The sequence below is a fragment of the Mustelus asterias genome, chromosome 6 (assembly GCF_964213995.1).
Source record: "Mustelus asterias chromosome 6, sMusAst1.hap1.1, whole genome shotgun sequence".
NCBI classification, from domain to species: Eukaryota; Metazoa; Chordata; class Chondrichthyes; order Carcharhiniformes; family Triakidae; genus Mustelus; species Mustelus asterias.
In genome coordinates, this window is record NC_135806.1 from 71,141,795 (window position 1) to 71,161,499 (window position 19,705).

General features: G+C 42.3%; 1 protein-coding gene across 1 annotated transcript in view; it reads right to left on the reverse strand.

Annotated features, from left to right (window-relative positions):
• Window positions 1-1,283: 1,283 nt before the first annotated feature.
• Window positions 1,284-19,705, reverse strand: part of LOC144494923 (beta-1,3-galactosyl-O-glycosyl-glycoprotein beta-1,6-N-acetylglucosaminyltransferase-like) — an 89,026-nt gene continuing 70,604 nt past the window's right edge. The window contains exon 2 of the mRNA XM_078214528.1: window positions 1,284-6,376. Within this exon, the coding sequence (XP_078070654.1) occupies window positions 4,951-6,237 (1,287 nt within the window). The 5' untranslated portion in view covers window positions 6,238-6,376 and the 3' untranslated portion in view covers window positions 1,284-4,950. The remainder of the gene's footprint in view (window positions 6,377-19,705) is intronic.

The window sequence follows — 19,705 nt, forward strand, 5'->3', positions numbered from 1 at the left end:
AATGTCATTGATTGACTTGAATTTGTCCTGATTTTGCACATATCTCGGCATCCTTCCACACTGTGTGGAGATGCAATGTTGCGCCTGGACTGGAATAACTTGGTTAGGGGACCAGTTAGTTCCGCTGCAACATATCTTCAATACTACAGCTTGTGTATTGTTTTGCCCATAGTGTTTATGACATGAACACTCAGCCCCTGAATGCCATATGGTGTGAATCAGCATTGCAGAATATAGGGCGGGAATTTACAACCCGAAACCATAAAATCCTACCTGAGGTCAATGGACTTTTCCATTCTCTGTCCCTCGCCCGCTCCAATTCCTGTGGCAGGCAGGCCGGTAAAATTTCGGCAATAAAGTCTGAAGTCAATATTGTAGACTCCCAATGCCATACACGCCTGACATTATACCACTGTTTCCCCAGCTCTGATGTGCTGATACAACAGAAGGGACAAGACATACCCAGGGGCAGTGACAAAAAAGTAGGATATTGGCTGAAAGATAAGTGCCTGTAGTGCTGCTCTCCCAAAATTGACATCAGTCTCCAGATGTAGTGACGAGGACTTTGCAAAACCAACTGGACTGGAAATGTCTGAATACAATTTGAGTTGTTGTCAATAAACTTGTCCAATATTTCCATTTCTACAACTGCTGTCTTACAACTGAATGGCTTACAAGCCACTTTAGGAAACATATGGGTAAGTCCAACTGCTGGAGTTTGCAGATTCATTGAACTACATCAGTCATTCGGATGAGTTATCATGAAAATCATAACTTCTGACTTACTAGCACAGTATCATGAGCGCAAAACTTTGGTATACTGCACCAGGCCACCACTGTCTTTAAGCGGTTAGTGAATATCTTTGGACAGAGAGTATCTATGTAAGGGTTGATGAAGGTGGCATCCACTGCCAAGGCCACCTCCTCATGGCCCTCCTTCCCTCAGACCAAAAGCTCAATGATATGTGCTAAATATCAGACAATAACACCTCAAATTATGAATCTATGTATCAATGAAACCCTCCCACCCCACCCCCACAAAGTGCCAGACTGCTTATAAAGGGTACTAGGAGTTCAGTACAAATACATAGGGTGTTGATTCTCAGAGGAGTCATATTATTGGACAAGAGCGCAGTTTGAGTACTATGCTGGTTTATGGATCCCCCACTGAGGAAAATAAAGCCCCAGAAATGAATTCATTATTGTTATATTAATTCTAAACTACAATTTTAAATAAATATAAAACAATGGAAACAATTTAATTCTGCTTTCCCTATCTTTACATTATGCCATTTCTCGTCTTTACTATTTCTTAACTCTAAATTATAACTTCACCATTTTATTACATGATCCAACTTATTAGACTGCTTTTCGCCATTTCTTTAACATTTAAAGTGAACTTTGAAATGTTTCAATCAGCTTGTTTCTTTCTCCTGGCTCTCAGGATTCTCTTTGATTTCTGCAGTTGATTGAAAACCTAAAGTTTAACACATCAAAGCACAAAATTGAATGGGCATACCTGCTGAGAGTCCCGAGAGAGCCCCACAACTCATCTGTAGCATGACGAGGGTTAATTTTGAAAACAATATTGTGAATAATATTACCTAATAGTATAGCTCAGTACAGGAAGTTAATGTTTAATTAGAAACCACTCCAAGTTTGTTTCAAATTTAAGAATCAAGATGAGGGGTCAAAGCCCATTAACCAAGAATCCAAGAATTCCTACAGTGCAGAAGAAGGCCATTCAGCCCACCAAGCTTGCACTGACAACAATCCCACCCATGCCCTGTCCCCGTAACCCCATGTTTTTACTCCGCTTGTCCCCCTGACACTAAGAGTCAATTTAGCATGGCCAATCAACCTAATCCACATATCTTTGGGAGGACATAATGTAGGACAACGTTGAAGAGTGAAATATGAGTCAAGGTAAAACAAGAAGAATTGTTAGATAACATCAGTCTTAGATTTCAAAAGCCTAAGGACTGCAGGAAATAGGAATGGCTGAACGAAGAAAGGTAGAATCCCTAACACCCTTGTTGTTGATTTTATGTATGGAGTGCTATTAATGATGAATGACACCAACTCCTCAGTTAATTTATTTTAAATAATTCACCAGATAACCTTGGAGACCTAGAACTTGCTTAAACTTAATTCATCTGATATCTAGGAAGCTTGCTGCCCATGATCTCAAGAAACCTATGATCATGTGATATTACAGAAATCATTTCAATGTGAAAAGACAAACACATGTACAACGGCCCAATACATAGAGCACACTATGCAATGCACCAAACAGAATTTCTCATTCAATTTCTGAAGTGCTTTGAATTATGGTAAAGATAAACAACAGAAAACACAAGAGTAGGCTTGTTCTCTGCATTGGGCGTTAGACTATGTGGAAAAATTACATTGGGTGGGATTTCCCGGACCCCACACGGCATATTTGCCAGCGGCAGATGTGGCTCGCCATTGGCCACTGATGGGATCTTTCGATCCTGCCAATCTCTGTGGTGTTTTGCATGGCTCGCCCATCCCACCACCAGGGAATCCACTGTAGTGGGAGGGGTCACCTTTGCAGGACTGATATTCTGATTCTGCCATCAGGAAAAGCCAGAAGATCCAACCCATTGTTTCTCAATCAGCAAAATCTTCAACTGATGTGAGTTATAAGAATAGCTTTACATTAAATATAGAAGAGGTAATTTATCCAAACCAATGTCAATCTCAATGTAAACACACAATTATCAATGACAAAAAACTAAACTATGACATTCAAATATAGTTCTTTTAGAATTGATAGTTGGAAGGTTTTCAAATCTACACAGTCCTTTAAAAATAAGGGAACAGGAAATGCAGTTTCAACTGAGACACTTTTTCCTGCATTGGATATCCAAGTGAACTTTATTGGCTTGGTAAATCATAGCTTGAATATTGCTGATGTGTTTCTGGAGCTTTTCATCTCGCACTCATAAGGACAAATGCAAGGATGCCAAGTTATTGTGATTGTTTGAAATTTGGTATCCTTGTGTTTGTCCCGATGAGTACAAGAAAATGCTTTGGAAATGTATCTCTTTTCAACAGTAAACTTATTTGCTCAGAGAGTGGTTAGAATGCAAAACTTGCTACACAAGGAGTAGTTGAATGAGTAGCTTGACATATTTAAGGGGAGGCCAAATAAGCACATAAGAGAGAAAGAAATTAAATGATTTTTTGGTAGAGCGGGATAAAGTAGGATAGAAGGATGTTCAAGTAGAGCATAAACACCAGCATAGACCAATGGGCAGAATGGTTTCTTTCTCTGAAGTAATTTCTGTATAGTTCTATGTAAATTGGATGTGTTATACACACACAAGATCATTTAAAAATGATGACAGATAAAAATGGAGGAGTGTTTCTTACCCACTTTTAAAAGACAATCCACACTCACACCAGTCACATTTCACACTCTCTGCTCAGTCCTGTGTTCGGGCGTGTTGAGTGTGGGATCAGTGTTTGTTTTTCTCAAACCGCACTGATATTCAACTACTTGACAGTAAATGATCTTAACCACAGATATCAGTGTGCAGGTTTTTGCAAAACCTCCACTGTGTGTATACTCTTTCTCTTAAAGGATCACACGGAACAGAGCCTAAAGGGTGGCACTAAAATAAATTGTAATTACTAAACTTGGAATGAGCCAGATTGAGGAGACCAGTGCTCTTTGCTACAGAGAATATTGGGAGCCATTCAGTTAATAACTGAATATAATATGCAAATATTGACTGCAATATCATTGTATTTTAAAATAAGTGACGCTAAGCTAGCCCTTTTTAATAACCAATAGTAGACGATTTTTTTAAAAAAATGCAAATTTTCATTTAGTTATATGAATAATAATGACTTGTTTAATTTTTCTCATTTAAATATTCAGCTTTTTCTTAATTTGGCAAGGAAATACACATGCACACTGTTCATTAAACACAGAGGTAGTGCTTTATAAAGACTTACAGTAAGCATCCCAATCTTGCATGTGAGTTGGAAAAGTTATGAGCCATCTACCAGAACCAGCCTGGCAAATTTGGTGGAATTACTCTTTTAATGAAACATAGGAACATGGCTGTTTTTCTCCATAATTATCTATCTGCAAACATAATTCAGTCTCAGGAATGATGAGCGTAACTTTAGCACTCAAATTTGTATGGGTTGGGGCCAGATGAGATGCAAAAGTTTTAAAAATCTCAAACCCAAACTGCAACTTGCTAATGGAAGCGAGACTAGGGATGGACAGCCAAGCCACTCCCAGGAAGTGGGTTGGCCATTTAAATACTGTAATGAGGTTAGGAATCTGATATTCAACCTGTCTTGCAAGTTTAATACTGGCTGGCTGGGTTTCTTGGGTTTCTAGGTAAGTGAGAACAGCTTCGCCAATGCCAGGTAAATCCTCCCGCCAGCCTAAAAAAATCAGGCTGGGCAAGAAATGGCATTTAAATGACCAATAATTGGTTAATATGGGACTGAAAAACAGTACCATCCATGGTATGACGTAGAGAGTCATATGATAGTAGACTATGTGTAGGAACCAGAATGGAGACAGCATCCATATAGGGCTGTACCTCGGAGTTGTATATAGCTATGGGTTACCAGTAAACAGTTTATGTTCAACCAAAAGTGAGACACCAAGCCTTATGATAGCTGTGACACCCTCCAGACTGTTCCTTGGTTGAGAGGGAACCAAGACTGTCAATCAGGAGGATTCTGAGCAGAGAACCTGTTGAATCAAGATGTGCAGAGTGGAGCCAAAGAATCTCCCCCTCGCTTGCACAACCCATCCCCGTCAATATCAGGGGCCATATGTTTAAAAGCCTACATGACCCGTGATGTGTTTGCAGATTATTAAATCATGAAGAAAGACGAGAATCCTCCCATTTTTTCTTAAGAAGGTTCATCCTCAAATCTTTGGGATGATCATGCCTAAGTGTAATTTAAAAGATTGTAAATAGCTTTATGTCTTAGATGTTCCTCTAAGCACTGAAGTGCAATGCCATCGACTGCTGTGTCGAACTTATTGGCAAATAAGTGGTGCTGCTGCAGCATCCATTTCAGATCCCCAGCTCCAAATACACACACTGAACGGACATGTACACCAGTGCAAGGTGGATAAGGTGCACCTTTGGAAACGTCGCCTTCCAAGTAACTCCATTTTACTAGCCTTGCTAAAGAGTTCATGTCAGAGATATCAAACTTATTATTAACAGGGACGGATCCAGGCACATCAGGCATTCTTTGGAGTGTTGCCCACATGTGTTCATCTGGACTGTAAGTGTCTTTTTCCCATTCAATAAACTTTAATATTTTAGGGCTTTTAAATAAATACTCCACAAAATTTCTACCAACAACAAAGTAGGCACCTCCTGAAAACATTGGTGTTTCAATTGGAGGCGCTTCTTTCTTAGTTTCTGTATCCTTTATTTTCCCATTCACCACTTTATAACTGTGTTTCCATCTATTTTCTTTATGCGGTGATGTCTTCTCTGTTTCTAAGCTGTTTGCTCCTTTTAAGGCCTTGAGTTTTTCCACCATTTCCAAGTTGGTTTTTAATGGGAAATCCATGCCACAGAGATTGATCAAGTATTTCCATGTTAAGTTCCTTTGAAGTAGGTCCTTCATGCAGTTTACATCTGCTTGAACCCTGCTCCATGATGCATAGGTTACATTTTCAAGCTGGCTGGCAATAAAGACATTGTCAAAGCATGAGGCTATTCTTCTAACTGCATCCAAGAAAATCTCCGATGACTTCTTATCAACGTGAATACAGTAAAAGTTTTGAGGTGTATATATCGACCGTAAAAGCTTTTCAAACATGTCAATTCTGTGATGGATTACTATTGAATATGCTATTGGAAATTCTTCTTCTTCTTTGCTAAGTGGAAATGTGATATATTTTTGTACCTTGGTGAAGTTGGAGCAGTGTTTCGTCAAGTCGATGTAATCTTTTTCACTCAGCACAGGACGGTTTTTATATACAATTGAGAGTGCCTGAAGTTTAGCTAGTTTTATTGTCTCTGCATCTCCATTGATAATGCCAGTGCAATTTACATAATATCTGGGGTCTTCTTCAACAAGCTCCAAATTTCGGTACTGGTTTATCGGACCCTTGTCACGACTTACAAGAAACAGCAATGTTATTGAACAGCAGATTCCTGTCAGAGTCCATCGAAACAATCTGTACCTGAAATACCGCAGTCTTCGGTACAACATTTCTAGTCCCTTCTTAATATATCCAACTTTATCTCCTGTTCATCATCTGTTTTCTTTCCACTTAGCCAATGAAGCCTCCACGATAGAAGATGATCTTTAATCTCAGACACATTGGTTCACAAGAGAAAGATTGAAATAACTGTAACAAAACACAACACAAAAATCAATTGCATGTTCAATAATTGAAGCTGTAAATAATTGCAAACAGGTCAGCGGTATGAAGAAATGCATTATAATTTCTATATTAAAATAAAAAGCTTTCAGAAAATTAAACATATTGAATAAGGTAATAATAATATACCATAACAATCTAATCATTCTTGTAGCTATAAGATCATTTTAACTTCTTGCTATAATGTAAAGATGAATAAGTGCACTTATGTAGTGTTCCCATTGAGAATAAATGCAGAATATCAAATACAGCAATCAAGTTTGATATGTGAATGTAAATCTTTGACTGGTATCTAACTCTCAAAAGTTAAGAAGAACGTTTTTAATTTTGACAAGATGCAGCTCCCCCATATTACATAAAATCATTCTTTATATATTTGTGAAGACAGTTGGTCGAGATTTAGGGGGGAATTCTCAGGCCTCCCAGCCCCATGTTTATTGGTGGTGGGAGATAGCGTGCTGTTAGATGATGGCGGGATTCTCTGTTCCCGCCACAGTCAAAGGGATTTCCCATTGATGTCAACCCACATTGCTGCGAAACACACAAGAGGGGGTGCGCTGCACTGGCATGAATGGCTGGAGGATTACCCTCTTAATTTCAATCGTTAGGCAAAAATATAAAAGGTAGAATTAATCTTAGGTCTTACTCAGGTCTCAAGAATGTTTATCATGTTTGGTACTTTCCAACACTCTATAACTCTGTGAAGAAAGTATTTTTTGTATAATTTTATTGAAATTGCAGCACAGATTAGACCACTCAGCCCAACCAGTCCAACTAAATATTGGGAAAACTAAAATCTTCTTCTTTGGAGTCAGCACCAAGCCAATACCATACCCATAAACTCCATGTCCCACTTAGCTACGGTGTCAGGATAAACCAAACTGCTTGATGTCCTGATGTCCTCAGAACTGACTTTCCAACTCCGTATCTATTGATCAAGGAGATGCCTAAATTCACATCCACTACACCACCTGCCTTCACCCCTACCTCTGCCTACTTGCTGCTGAAATATTCACTCATGTCTTGGTTACCTCCAGACTCAATTACTCCAAAGATCTTCTGACTAGCCTTCCCTCCTCAACCCTCCATAAACTTTATCTCATTCAAATCACTGCTGCCCATATTCAATCCTGCATTAAGTCCAGCCTGCCTATAACCAGTCCTTATTGACCTACATTGGTTCTTGATCTTCTAAGGGCTTAAATATAAAACTCGCATCTTGAATTTAAATTGCTCCAGTGGCTTGCCCTCTCTATCTCTTGCTCCTCTGCTAGCCCTACAAACTCCACACCACGTCCACAAGCTTTCCATTTCCCAAGTTCTGGCCTCTAGTCCCTTCTCTCCTCCCCTCACCCTATATCATCAACTGTCTAGGCTCCTAACTCTGGGGGCTCAATATTTGCTGAGTCAGGATGACTGGGGGCTCTTTAAACTATTTAAAAAAGAAAGTCATTCATTAATAACTTTTCACTTTCTTAAAAACTCCTTTTAACTATTGATGAATTAAAGTGTAAATCATCCAGACCCTTTGAAATATTATTGGCAGAGACTGCAAACAATTGAAACCAGATTATCTTTTGTGTAAATAAACAATGTTGATTTGACGTCAGAGGTTAGAGAGCTAGAACTGTCAATCAAGCAATGTTTTCCCTGGAACTCAATTGCTTCAACAGTAATGGATTTCTGGGCTCTCAGTCAAGCTTCATTATGTATTCAAAATGATTGTTTTTAAAATGCTTTTTTTCACATATCCTGCCATCATTGTATCTACAGATTGTATTGTGGCTCAATGGGCATGGAAATACCATATCTTGGTGTGGGGTACATGAGGGGCCATATGGGTTTTTTGGCATGGGGGCATAAGAGGCAACAGGGGTTGATGGGGGACCATATCTTGGCATGGGCACATGAGGGACCATGGGTGTGTGGAGATTATATGGTGGCTTGAATAGAGCAGGGGGTGTGGGGGCTGGAAAGCCTTTCTGTTTTTATCCTGATGGGGATGAAATGCCACAGCATGAAGGCAGCATCTGTGGTTGCCACTGAATTTTTCCCAGCTTGGCTGGCCTGACTGCAGCCGACACCTACTCCCCAATCCCCCCGACACAATGAAAATCCTGTTCTTGTGAGCATTTTCTCCCAAGGCGGACGTGCCAAGCTTGAAATTTTTCCGACCTTTGCGACCTACCTCGAGGATGAAAATCCAAATCTGGAATTCCCAACCCTAAACTCCACTACCTGTTCACCTCCCTTTTACATCTCTATGAAGCACCTTGCAAAAAGATGTTTGACTACACTTTGTTAGCAGTTTATTATCAAATTTCGCAAGGAGTCTGGTTTGCCAAGTATTCTTAAATTCAATCCATTTCCCCAACTCAGCTTTCTACATGGGGTTTTTGTATATTGACTATTCTTCGAACATTGGGTAATGTGTTTGTGTTAAAAGCCTTTTTGAATTATGTTAACATAAATGAATACTGTATCATCAACATCAAACCACTTGGGATTATTTCCCTTAAAGAGTCATTGTTTACGTTAAAATATTTCACCTAATTCTCTCACCAAATGCAATGAAGCAAGGTTACAATTTCATCCTGAATCTTTTCTGTTCACAGAATTCTGCAATGTTATTTTGGCCAGTTTAAGGGTTAAAATTCAAACGAGGCAAAAAGGAATTTTTGAATTTTTATTCATGGAGAACTGCACAGAACCCACATGTTCAACATCAACCCACAGTAAGTTATTCAGAAAAAAGGAAAAATTCCAGTCTATTTGACTAGTTCCAAAAATGAATGAATCCTTGAATCACCCATTTACCTTAAAATATCTAAAGGGCCGGCTCCATCAGGCCAACTTGTGCCAGGGGCCAATGTCAGGGGTGGACCTTCTCGGGAGGTCCATTGCGTGGGAGGAGGGGTTCCCCTTACGTGTGTTGGGAGGAAGGAAGGATTGATGCCTGTGAAGGACAAGTGGGGGCTTAGCCATGAAGGGGGAAGGGGGACTTGCCTCTGAAAGGTGGTGGGTGGCGATGCTTGTGATGAAGGGGTGGGAGGTGGTGTTGGCTGTGAGCGGGAGAGTGCCTGTGATATTGCCATGAGTGGTGGGGGGAAGAGCGCCCCCAATACTTGTGCAGTTTGGGGGAGGAGGGGTGGAGAAAGAGAGCCCCTAATACCTCTGGGTTGGGGGGGAGTAGGTATCTTCCATGTCCATGGTGGGGAGAGGGGAGTTTGATTCCAGCACTGAGCAGGGCACCCTTTATGGATGGTGCCTTCTGGTCTGAATGTTCAGCTGTACATCTGGAGAGATACAAAGGCAGTTTTCAGTTTGAGCCTCACACCATTATGGTAAATTTCCACCCAATGAGTCAAGTTATTGAAGTTTGTGATCATAACATCTAAGAGAAAGATGAGATATGGCACAAGGGTAAACTCAGCACCTCCAGCAGGAATATTGCACTCACAGGGACGCTGAGATGAGATGACGTTTCCCAAACTCTGTGAGCATGGCTGCAAATCACAGATGCACCCTCATTGTTCTGAAAATTTACACTGAACATTTTGATGAAATTCTGTTCCAGAAGTAATTTTAGTTTGGAGTTTGTGTTTGGCTTTACATAGAATTTTAACTTAATGCTGGCTTAAATTTATTTCAGAGCACTAGTGCTCCCAACATTATAATTAGGTAGAAAAAGCCCACTCCTGTCCTCTATCAAATTCTCAGTTTGCATTTTTAACATGTGAAACTCATCACTAGGAGCATAAATTTATTTAAAAATGTATCCTTTAATGAATTTCTTGAGCTCCCATTCATCACACACATGCACAATAACTATCACAAGCTGTTTAAGTATATTAAAAATATGCTGTATGTACTCACAAAATATACCTTCAACCCATTTCTGGCAATAATCAATGCATTAGAGGCTATAAACTATTCCATGGCTTCCTCGTCCTGGATTCGTTGCTTAGCAATAGCATGAGATTACAAATAGTCCTGATAGCAACAGCTATTGCAGTTGTTGATGGAAACCTGAGCAGCATTCATTATTAAAGGTAACTGTTTCATACAGATTATGTGCAGGAATAGGCCACACAGCCATTTGAGCTGTTCTGCCATTAAATTAGATAATAGATGATCCGATTATAACCTCACCCCATGGGAGGAATTCTCCAGCCCTCCCATGGTGGGTGGTTGAGGCAGTTTAACATCGGCCACTGGCAGGCTCTTTTATCCTGCCAAAGGTGATGGCGATTTAGATTCCTCATCCGTGCTGTCATCAGGGAACCAGTGGCAGAGGCTCAAAATTGATGGACCAGAAGATCTAGCTGGCGGGACGGACTGGAGAATCCAGCTCACATTCCTGCCTATTCCCTTGCCCCTTGTTCACTTATGCAACTCATCCACATTATCATGCATAAAAAACAGATACAGTTGAAAGTAAAGCAATAATTGTCAAAATGGAATTTAACTCAGTCTCAATTTCAGTGCAGGCCTGATGATTTGTAGTTGAGTTGTTAATTTAGCTGAGGTGATGGTCTCAAAAATGTGACTTTGGGGAGAAAACTCAGCTGTTCAGCTGGAGAGCTGCACGCCGGCTTTCTTGCCTCAAAATTTCACCCAATGTCTCTGAAACCAATTTTCATTTTCTGTCGGAGGCAAGATGGCTGCAGTATCATGTGACATCACAAGTGTTCTTGATAAATGATTGTCACAATTTAATTAACAGTCTGAAGTCTTCTCCCATCTGTGTCTATTTTAGATAGCCAAATTGATTGGCCAAAATCGGGAATGAGAATTACAGTGGCGAGATCTTGTTCTCTGATTTTTCCCTCCCCTTGCTGGTGATGTAACGCAGGAACCTCATTTAAATTCATTTTAATAAATTAACACAATCTTACAGGGCTTCCCCATCACGTATTTCCCCCCAGATAATGGCGATGAGGTTTATAACAGGTATTTAAAAATGTGAAGCAGTTGAGGGGAACCCACCCGGGTCACAAAGCTAAGTATAGCCTCCGAGGGGTGAGGGAGTGGCGGGACATAGGAGTTTCAGCCATTTTGGTCATAATAGATATCTGTGGCAAAATCTGGGCCTAAGTCTTTGGGTGGCATTTTCTCATATAAATTCTAAGACTCGAACAGGCAAGAAAATGAGAGGTTTTCTCACCCATTTTTCCAGCGAGGTGAGTTACGTGAGTTTACGGCACTCTGCGCAATACAGAAGCCGTAATCTGATTCCTGCCAATAAGAGGGGTGGAGCTTATTCACGCCATGTAGCAGGCTGCAGACTGCTAGGGACACCATTGTGCATGGGTCCTGATCTCCCAGGATACTGTGTCCTAGTGTACAACCCCCTCCCCCCGATCACTAGCTTGCTGATTGTTGGACTGCCCCCCCCCCCCCAATCACTGGCCCCCCTCTGATCACCGCCTCCCTGATCACTAGCTTACTGGTCAGTGACCCCAACCACCGCCCGATTGCCACCCCCACCCACCACGGACCCAGCAATCGCTGCCCCCATCCAACTGACTGCCATCGAATCACGACCTTCTCTCCCCTGATCACCGCCGACCCTCCAATCGCCAACTTCCTGATCGCTGGCCCCAACCCCTGATTGACAGCCCCACTGACCTGCCCCAACCCACCCCCCAATACAGAGACCCCCTTCCCTTCCTTCTACCGATCACCCCCTGTTCCTGTCTCCCTCGTCTGGCTCCGACCTGTCAGACCCCGCCCCATCAGGCCCGCCCCCTGCCAGTGGGCAGTGCCAGGGTGCCCAGTGGGCAGTGCCAGGGTCCCAAGGGGCACTGACCGGCCAGCCTTCGACCGCCCGGGGGGGTTTCAATGGCCTCTGGTCCCACCAATGAGGCCATTACATCTGGTCCCCATTGATGGGGACCATCTGTGATCCTCACTAGTGAGGACTTCCACCAGCAAGATCAGCTGATTACCCTGGCAGAACGGGGCTGGCAATATTGGGAGAGGCGAGAAATTGGCATGAGCCCGATTTTTTGCCTCTCACTCATATTTCATGCCCGCTACAGTACTTGATTAGCGCAGCAGGGTGGAAAAATCCCACCCTTTAAAAATATGTCATTAAAGATTTATAAAGTTTATTTAATAGTCACAAGTAAGCTTACATTCACACTGCAATGAAGTTACTGTGAAAATCCCCTAGTCGCCACACTCCGGTGCCTGTTCGGGTACACTGAGGGAGAATTTAGCATGGCCAATCCACCTAACCTGTACATCTTTGGACCGTGGGAAGAAACCGGAGCACCCAGAGGAAACCCACGCAGACACAAGGATAATGTGCAAACTCCACACAGACAGTGACCCAAGTGGGAATTGAACCCGGGTCCCTGGCGCTGAGGCAGCAGTGCTGACCACTGTGATAGTACTGTCACATAGATGCTGTGTCATGACAAGTGTTATAACATTTACACAAAAGCTGCATCCAAACTAAAGATATGAAGAGAGAGAGAATGTCCTCTAGTTGTTATGTTTTTGCAACACTAAAAACACTGCAGGCACATTTTCTTAAAGAACGCTTGTACAAATTTGCAATTCAGTAACAGAAATCCTCCATCCATGTTTACCAAGTAGCAATCAGGTAATCAATGGAGTTTCCCCAAAACAAAGTGAAATTTCCTCTCTTGCAACAAAAGATAGCAAACTATGTACACTTTGCACAAAGGGTAATTTCACAATGTTTCATACTTAGCAACCAGAGCAGCCTCACCCCAAAGTTGTTCAATCTTTCGATTTTTATCTGACACTTACTTTCATTATTCTTTGTAAGTAGGCTATTTTTATTTTTTTCTGAGCAATTTTGTACTGTGGGAGTACAGCCAGTGGTAAGTGGATTGAAAACACCCCAAACTTATTTCAAAGTGAGAAACCCGATTTGCTATGGTAGAATTTTATGAGTTTGTGATCCTAATTCCAAGGTTAGCCACCAAAGGTAATAGTAGTGGTCTGCCTTAAGGGCAGGTCCTCATTTCTCCATGCTTCACAGGCTTACACTTTCCATCTCAGTAGTTCGTCACCTGAGGCAAGTCTGGAAAGGACATCTATGTCCTTGGGTCTCAAATGACCCCGCTACCAAAACTTCATTATCAGAAAGTTGAATGCAGGTCAATGGGCACGGCTCCAAAATGGGTGCGAAAACTCACAGTCTAAAGTGAATTAAAACTCAAGTTCTAATAGTGAAGATATAAATTTGTGACCTGCTACTCCACCCAACTTTAGTGTTTATTGCAATCATTACTCTAGCCTGCCTCTATTGCCATTTCACTCAGTGACAACTCTTTCATCTTTTCTCCTTCATTCATTTAATATAAGTGCTTTGGTGATATTTGGTTTGTGAAATCGCTTTTTTTCATCTCGAAACCATAGGGCGGCACGGTAGCACAGTGGTTAGCACAGTGGTTAGCACTGCTGCTTCACAGCTCCAGGGTCCCGGGTTCGATTCCCGGCTCGGGTCACTGTCTGTGTGGAGTTTGCACATTCTCCTCGTGTTTGCGTGGGTTTCCTCCGGGTGCTCCGGTTTCCTCCCACAGTCCAAAGATGTGCGGGTTAGGTTGATTGGCCAGGTTAAAAATTGCCCCTTAGAGTCCTGAGATGCGTAGGTTAGAGGGATTAGCGGTAAATATGTGGGGGTAGGACCTGGGTGGGATTGTGGTCGGTGCAGACTCGATGGGCTGAATGGCCTCCTTCTGCACTGTAGGGTTTCTATGATTTCTATGATAGTACATTGAAAATAATCAATTCCAATGAAGTACATTCACTGAGCACTCTCATATTTTCTCATGCATCCAGCACAGGCTGTGAATCCCAGTAGGATGTGGGCCACATTCCAGAACTAGCTGTGCCACAAGCCAAGGTTTTCCAGTACAGCTACGACACTGGTATCTGCCTGACGAAGTGGAAAATTGTCCAGGTATGACCTGTCAACAAAATGCAGGACATATCCAGTCAGCCATTTACTACCCCATCAGTCTACTCTCAAGCATCAGTAAATTGATGGAAAGTGTCACTGACAGCACTATCAAGCAGCACTTACATGGCAACAACTTGCTCACTGATATTCAGTTTAGGTTCCCCACTTGGCTCCAGATCTCGATTACAGCCTTGGTCCCCTTATGGGAAAGTAACTGAATTCTAGAGGAGAGTTGAGAGTGATATCAAGACAGAATTTGGTTGAGGGTGGTTCCAAACAGTCCAGTAAAACTGAAGTCGATGGGAATTAGGGGCAAAATTCTCCACTGGTGGTAGTCATACCTCCCCAGGGCATCTCTGCAGGAGTTCCTCAGTCTCAATGTCCAGGGCCCAGCTGCTTCATCAATATTTTTACCACCAACATTAGGTTAGAAAGGGGGATGTTTGCTGATGATTGCAGCCTTTAGTTCCATTCATAATTCCTGAACAGTCTTTGGGCGAGATTTCATTTTCCAAATTTTACCATCCCACTCATGACAATGCCCACCTGTGTCAGATCCAGAAAATCACAGTCTCTATTTGTATGTAGGAAGACGTGGATAATATTCAAACTTGGGTTGATAAGTGGCAAGGAACATTTGTGTCACACAAGTGCCAGGCAATGACCATTTTCAAGAAGAGAGAGTCTAACCACCTCTCCTTAACAGGCAATGGTATTAACATAAAAGGTTACTGAACAAGAGTTCATGATGTTGGTGTTAATATATTAGCATAGACAGATGTTTGGCTAACTAATAGGAAACAGAGTCAGAATAAACGGATAATTTTCAGGTTGGCAAACTAGTTGAGTGTGGGGGGAATAGATAGTGGAAACTCAAATAGATTATGGACCAGGTACTGGAAAATGAGATTAAAGGGCTATTTTCTTTTTTGGCCAACACAGACAGGACGAGCTGAATGGCTTCTTTCTGCACCACAACATTTCTATGATTCTATGGTTCTATCTATTTACAAACTATATTAATAACTTGGATGAAGGGAGTGACTGTATTGTAGACAAATTTGCCGATGGTACAAAGGTAGGTAAGAAGGCAAGTTGTGAGGAGGATACAATGGAGGCGATTCTCCCATAGCGGGGGACATTTCGCGGGCTCCTCGCTGGGTGCCACAGCACGGAAAGCAGCACGGAGCTGCATAATTCATTTAAATGTGAATTTACATACAATTTTAATCTCATTAGCGAGCCCGGGACTAAAGTCTCAGGGCCTGCTAGCCTCCTCCCACCCCGCCAGGAGTATTTTGCTCCAGCGGGGTTTAGTATAGCTCCCCACTTGCGGGAAACTGGCAGCCTGACCCCACTGGAGTGAAGGGGGGCAATCAAGGGTTGTGTGCTGGGGGGTATGCCCCCTGGGCATTGCCACCTTGGCAGTGCCAGCTTGGGCCCCCTGGCACTATCCAAGGGGCAAAGCGCCAATGCTCAGGGGTCATCTTGGCACTGCGCACCAAGCATCAGGCAGTGCCAAAGGGGCAGGGCTTAATTGGGGAGATCGGTCGGGGTAGCGCTCTGCTGCCAACCTCTCCAGCAGGAATAGGCCCTGCCCCTGATTGTTAGCGTGATTCACGCTGAGGCACTCTGCAGTGTCGGAGATTCATTTTGAAACTTCCACTAAAAAAAGCAGCATGATTTACTCCAGATTTTACATGAATTCAACACAGAACGTTTTTGGGAGAATCGCCCCCAAAGAGTTTGCAAAGGGATATATTTTGAGTGAGTGGGCAAAATTTAGGCAGATGGAGTATAATGTGGGAAAATGTGAGGTTCTCCATTTTGGCAGGAAGAATAGAGAAGCGGAGTATTAATTAAATAGAGAGATTAAAGAATACTGAAACACAAAAGGACCTGGTTACGTTTGTACATATATTTTTGTTTGTTCATTGAATGTGGACATCTCTAGCTACCCCAGTATTTATTGCCCATCCCTAATTGCCCTTGAGAAGTTGTTGGCGAGTTGCGTTCTTGAACCATTGCCGTCCATGTAGTGCTAGGAAGGGGGTTCAAGATTTTGACCCAGCAACAATGAAAGAATAATGATATAGTTCCAAGTCAGGATGATGACTTGGAGAGGAATTTGCAGATGGTGGTGTCCTTCCCCAATAGGTGGTAGAGATTGGGGCTTTGGAAGGTGCTGTCCAAGAAGCCTTGATGAGTTTCTGCAGTGCATCTTGTAGATGGTACACACTGCTACCATTGTGCATCGGTAGTGTAGGGAGTGAATGCTTAAGGTGGTGGATGGCACGCCCATCAAGTAGGCTGCTTAATCCTGGATGGTGCTAAACCTCTTGAGTGTTGTTGGAGCTGCATTTATTCAGGCAAGTGGAGGGTATTCCATCAAATTCATGATTTGTGCCTTATAGATGGTGGACATCCTTTGGGGAATCAGGAGGTGAGTTACTCTCTGCAGAAGTCCCAGCTTCTGGCCAGTTCTTGCAGCCACAGTATTAATATGGCTAGTCCAGCTCCATTTCTGGTCAATGGTAACCACTAGGATGGTTTATGTCCGGAATTTACTATGGGGCAGGAACAAGGATCAAAACTAGCATTGTTGGTGTTAATCTTGAACCACGTGCTAGCTGTCTAATCAACTGAACTAACAGATCCCACCTTGTCCTCCTTTAAGATGCTCCTTGAAATCGATGCTTTGGTCAAGGTAACACAAAGCAAAATACTGCAAAGCTGGAAATCTGAAATAAAACCAGAAAATACTGGAAATATTCAGTCCTTGATCTGAAACATTGACAGGAATTTTCTGGTCTTTCCCATTGGCAGGGTCTTCTGGTCCCCTCAAAAGCGACCCCGGCCATGGGGCCCCCAGCAGTGTGGTTGGTGAGTGATGCTCATGGCCATTGACTTCGCCGCCAATGGCGAGCAACACGCTGTCAGAAAACCCGCTGCGGGGTGGCAGGAAAATCCTGCTGTTAACTATCCTTTTCTCTCCACAGATACTTCCAGACCTGTTGAATACTTCCAGCATTCTTTGTTTTTATTTTTAACTAAGTTTAAGGTTGCCTCTACTACCGTGTTCTTAAGTAATTCAATGTCCAATCTTGTTGGTTAATTGACCATAGGAAGCACCCTGTGAAGTTTTACTATGTTAAGGGTGCTACATAAGGGTGCTGAGGATGCTGTTGAGGATCCTTCCACAGTAAGAAGTTTAACAACACCAGGTTAAAGTCCAACAGGTTTATTTGGTAGCAAATGCCACTAGCTTTTGGAGCGCTGCCCCTTCGTCAGGTGGAGTGGAGAAATGCTCACAAACATGGCATACAGAGACACAAACTCAATTTACAGAATAATGATTGGAATGCAGTCTTTACAGATAATCAAGTCTTAAAGGTACAAACAATGTGAGTGGAGAGAGCATTAAGCACAGGTTAAAGAGATGTGTATTGTCTCCAGACAGGACAGCCAGTGAGATTCTGCAAGTCCAGGCAAGCTGTGGGGGTTACAGATAGTGTGACATGAACCCAAGATCCCGGTTGATCGCACAGCTTGCCTGGACTTGCAGAATCTCACTGGCTGTCCTGTCTGGAGACAATACACATCTCTTTAACCTGTGCTTAATGCTCTCTCCACTCACACTGTTTGTACCTTTAAGACTTGATTATTTGTAAAGACTGCATTCCAATCATTATTCTGTAAATTGAGTTTGTGTCTCTGTATGCCCTGTTTGTGAGCAGATCTCCACTCCACCTGACGAAGGGGCAGCGCTCCGAAAGTTAGTGGGAATTGCTACCAAATAAACCTGTTGGACTTTAACCTGGTGTTGTTAAACTTCTTACTGTGTTTACCCCAGTCCGACGCCAGCATCTCCACATCATGAGGATCCTTCCATCCAGGTGTTTTTTCATCCAAATGGAGTTAGTAATAATTGCACCCACGATATGTGCAGGAAGGCTATTGGGAATGATAGGCAACAAAAGAATGTGGAAGAAGCAACCTGGTAGCTGGAAACTCTGACAAAATTGACGATCTACTATACACATAATCCCACTGCGAATTTTGGTTAAAATTCTGTTGTGGTCCAAATTATGTCAAAGGAGCCTGCTATAATATATTCATGAATTTTCCAGCCATTCACACCAGTGGGATTTTCCGGTCCTGCTGCAGTGAATGGAGAGTTGGCTGAATGCCAAATTCTCCGTCCTCACTTGCAACGATGGTAAGGCGTGAACAGCCAGAAAATTGTCTCCACCTACCTGGGGCAGGTGCCTGTTCTTGATCCAAAAACTATATCAGGTTCAAGTCCAACAGGTTTATTTGGTAGCACAAGCTTTCGGAGTGCTGCTCCTTCATCAGGTGGTGGGAGCAGCGCTCTGAAAGCTCGGGCTACCAAATAAACCTGTTGGACTTTAAGCTGGTGTTGTGAGACTACTTACTGTGCCTACCCTAGTCCAATGCCGGCAACTCCACATCAAAAACTATATGGTTAAGATGGACCTTGGTGAGAGTATTGGAAATACATCTATTAAGTTTGCAACGTATTTTAATCACCTGCCCTATCTTATCGGGCGATAAGTTCTTTGGCAGATCTTTACTTTGCAGTAATGTAAAATGTTTGGCATCTCTCCTGATTTTTACTTTCATTGTTTTTAATGGATCTATCTCACTGCATTTCACTGAAATCCTAATTTCCATATTATATATGCGCATGTGCAAACACTAAGAAATTTGCCTATTTCAAAAAATGGGTCACATTCAACAGAATAATAAATAGGAGCTCGCTTTGTTTATGTGGAAAAGTAATCCATTATTCAGAACAAATGGCTCTCCTGGGATTTGGGTTTTAAATGTCACTTGCTAGCTAGCAGTAAAGCTTCTACACCTTTCAAACTTTATTCTCTTTGAAGCCTAGACGTTTTATGGATTTGTGACTTCCTGCATGACGCTGCATGCCCCAAAAAATAGCAGTATTATTGTGTGAATTACCGGTGTGTTGTATAGCTTAATGCAGTAAGTTTAGATCTGTCCCACCTCCCATATCTGTCACCCAATCTGAACATCTGTTTACCAATGCTCCATGTTGATGCCACCCTCCCTATGTCAACTTTGTCCCACCATGGGACGTCTGACTTTAACTTATCTCGTCTCTATTCCCTGTTTGCCATTAAGTATATATGCACTCTAATCCTGCAATGCAACAAAATTTTCCTGTGTTCATGTTAAGGCTGATGCACCAAACCTGAATCTATACTTCTATTTCTACTTCCTCCCTTACTTGCTTCTTTTGCTTCTTTTTTCTTTATCTCTCTTAGATTCCTCTCTTTTATCATTGTGTTTCCTTTCATTTCTTCACT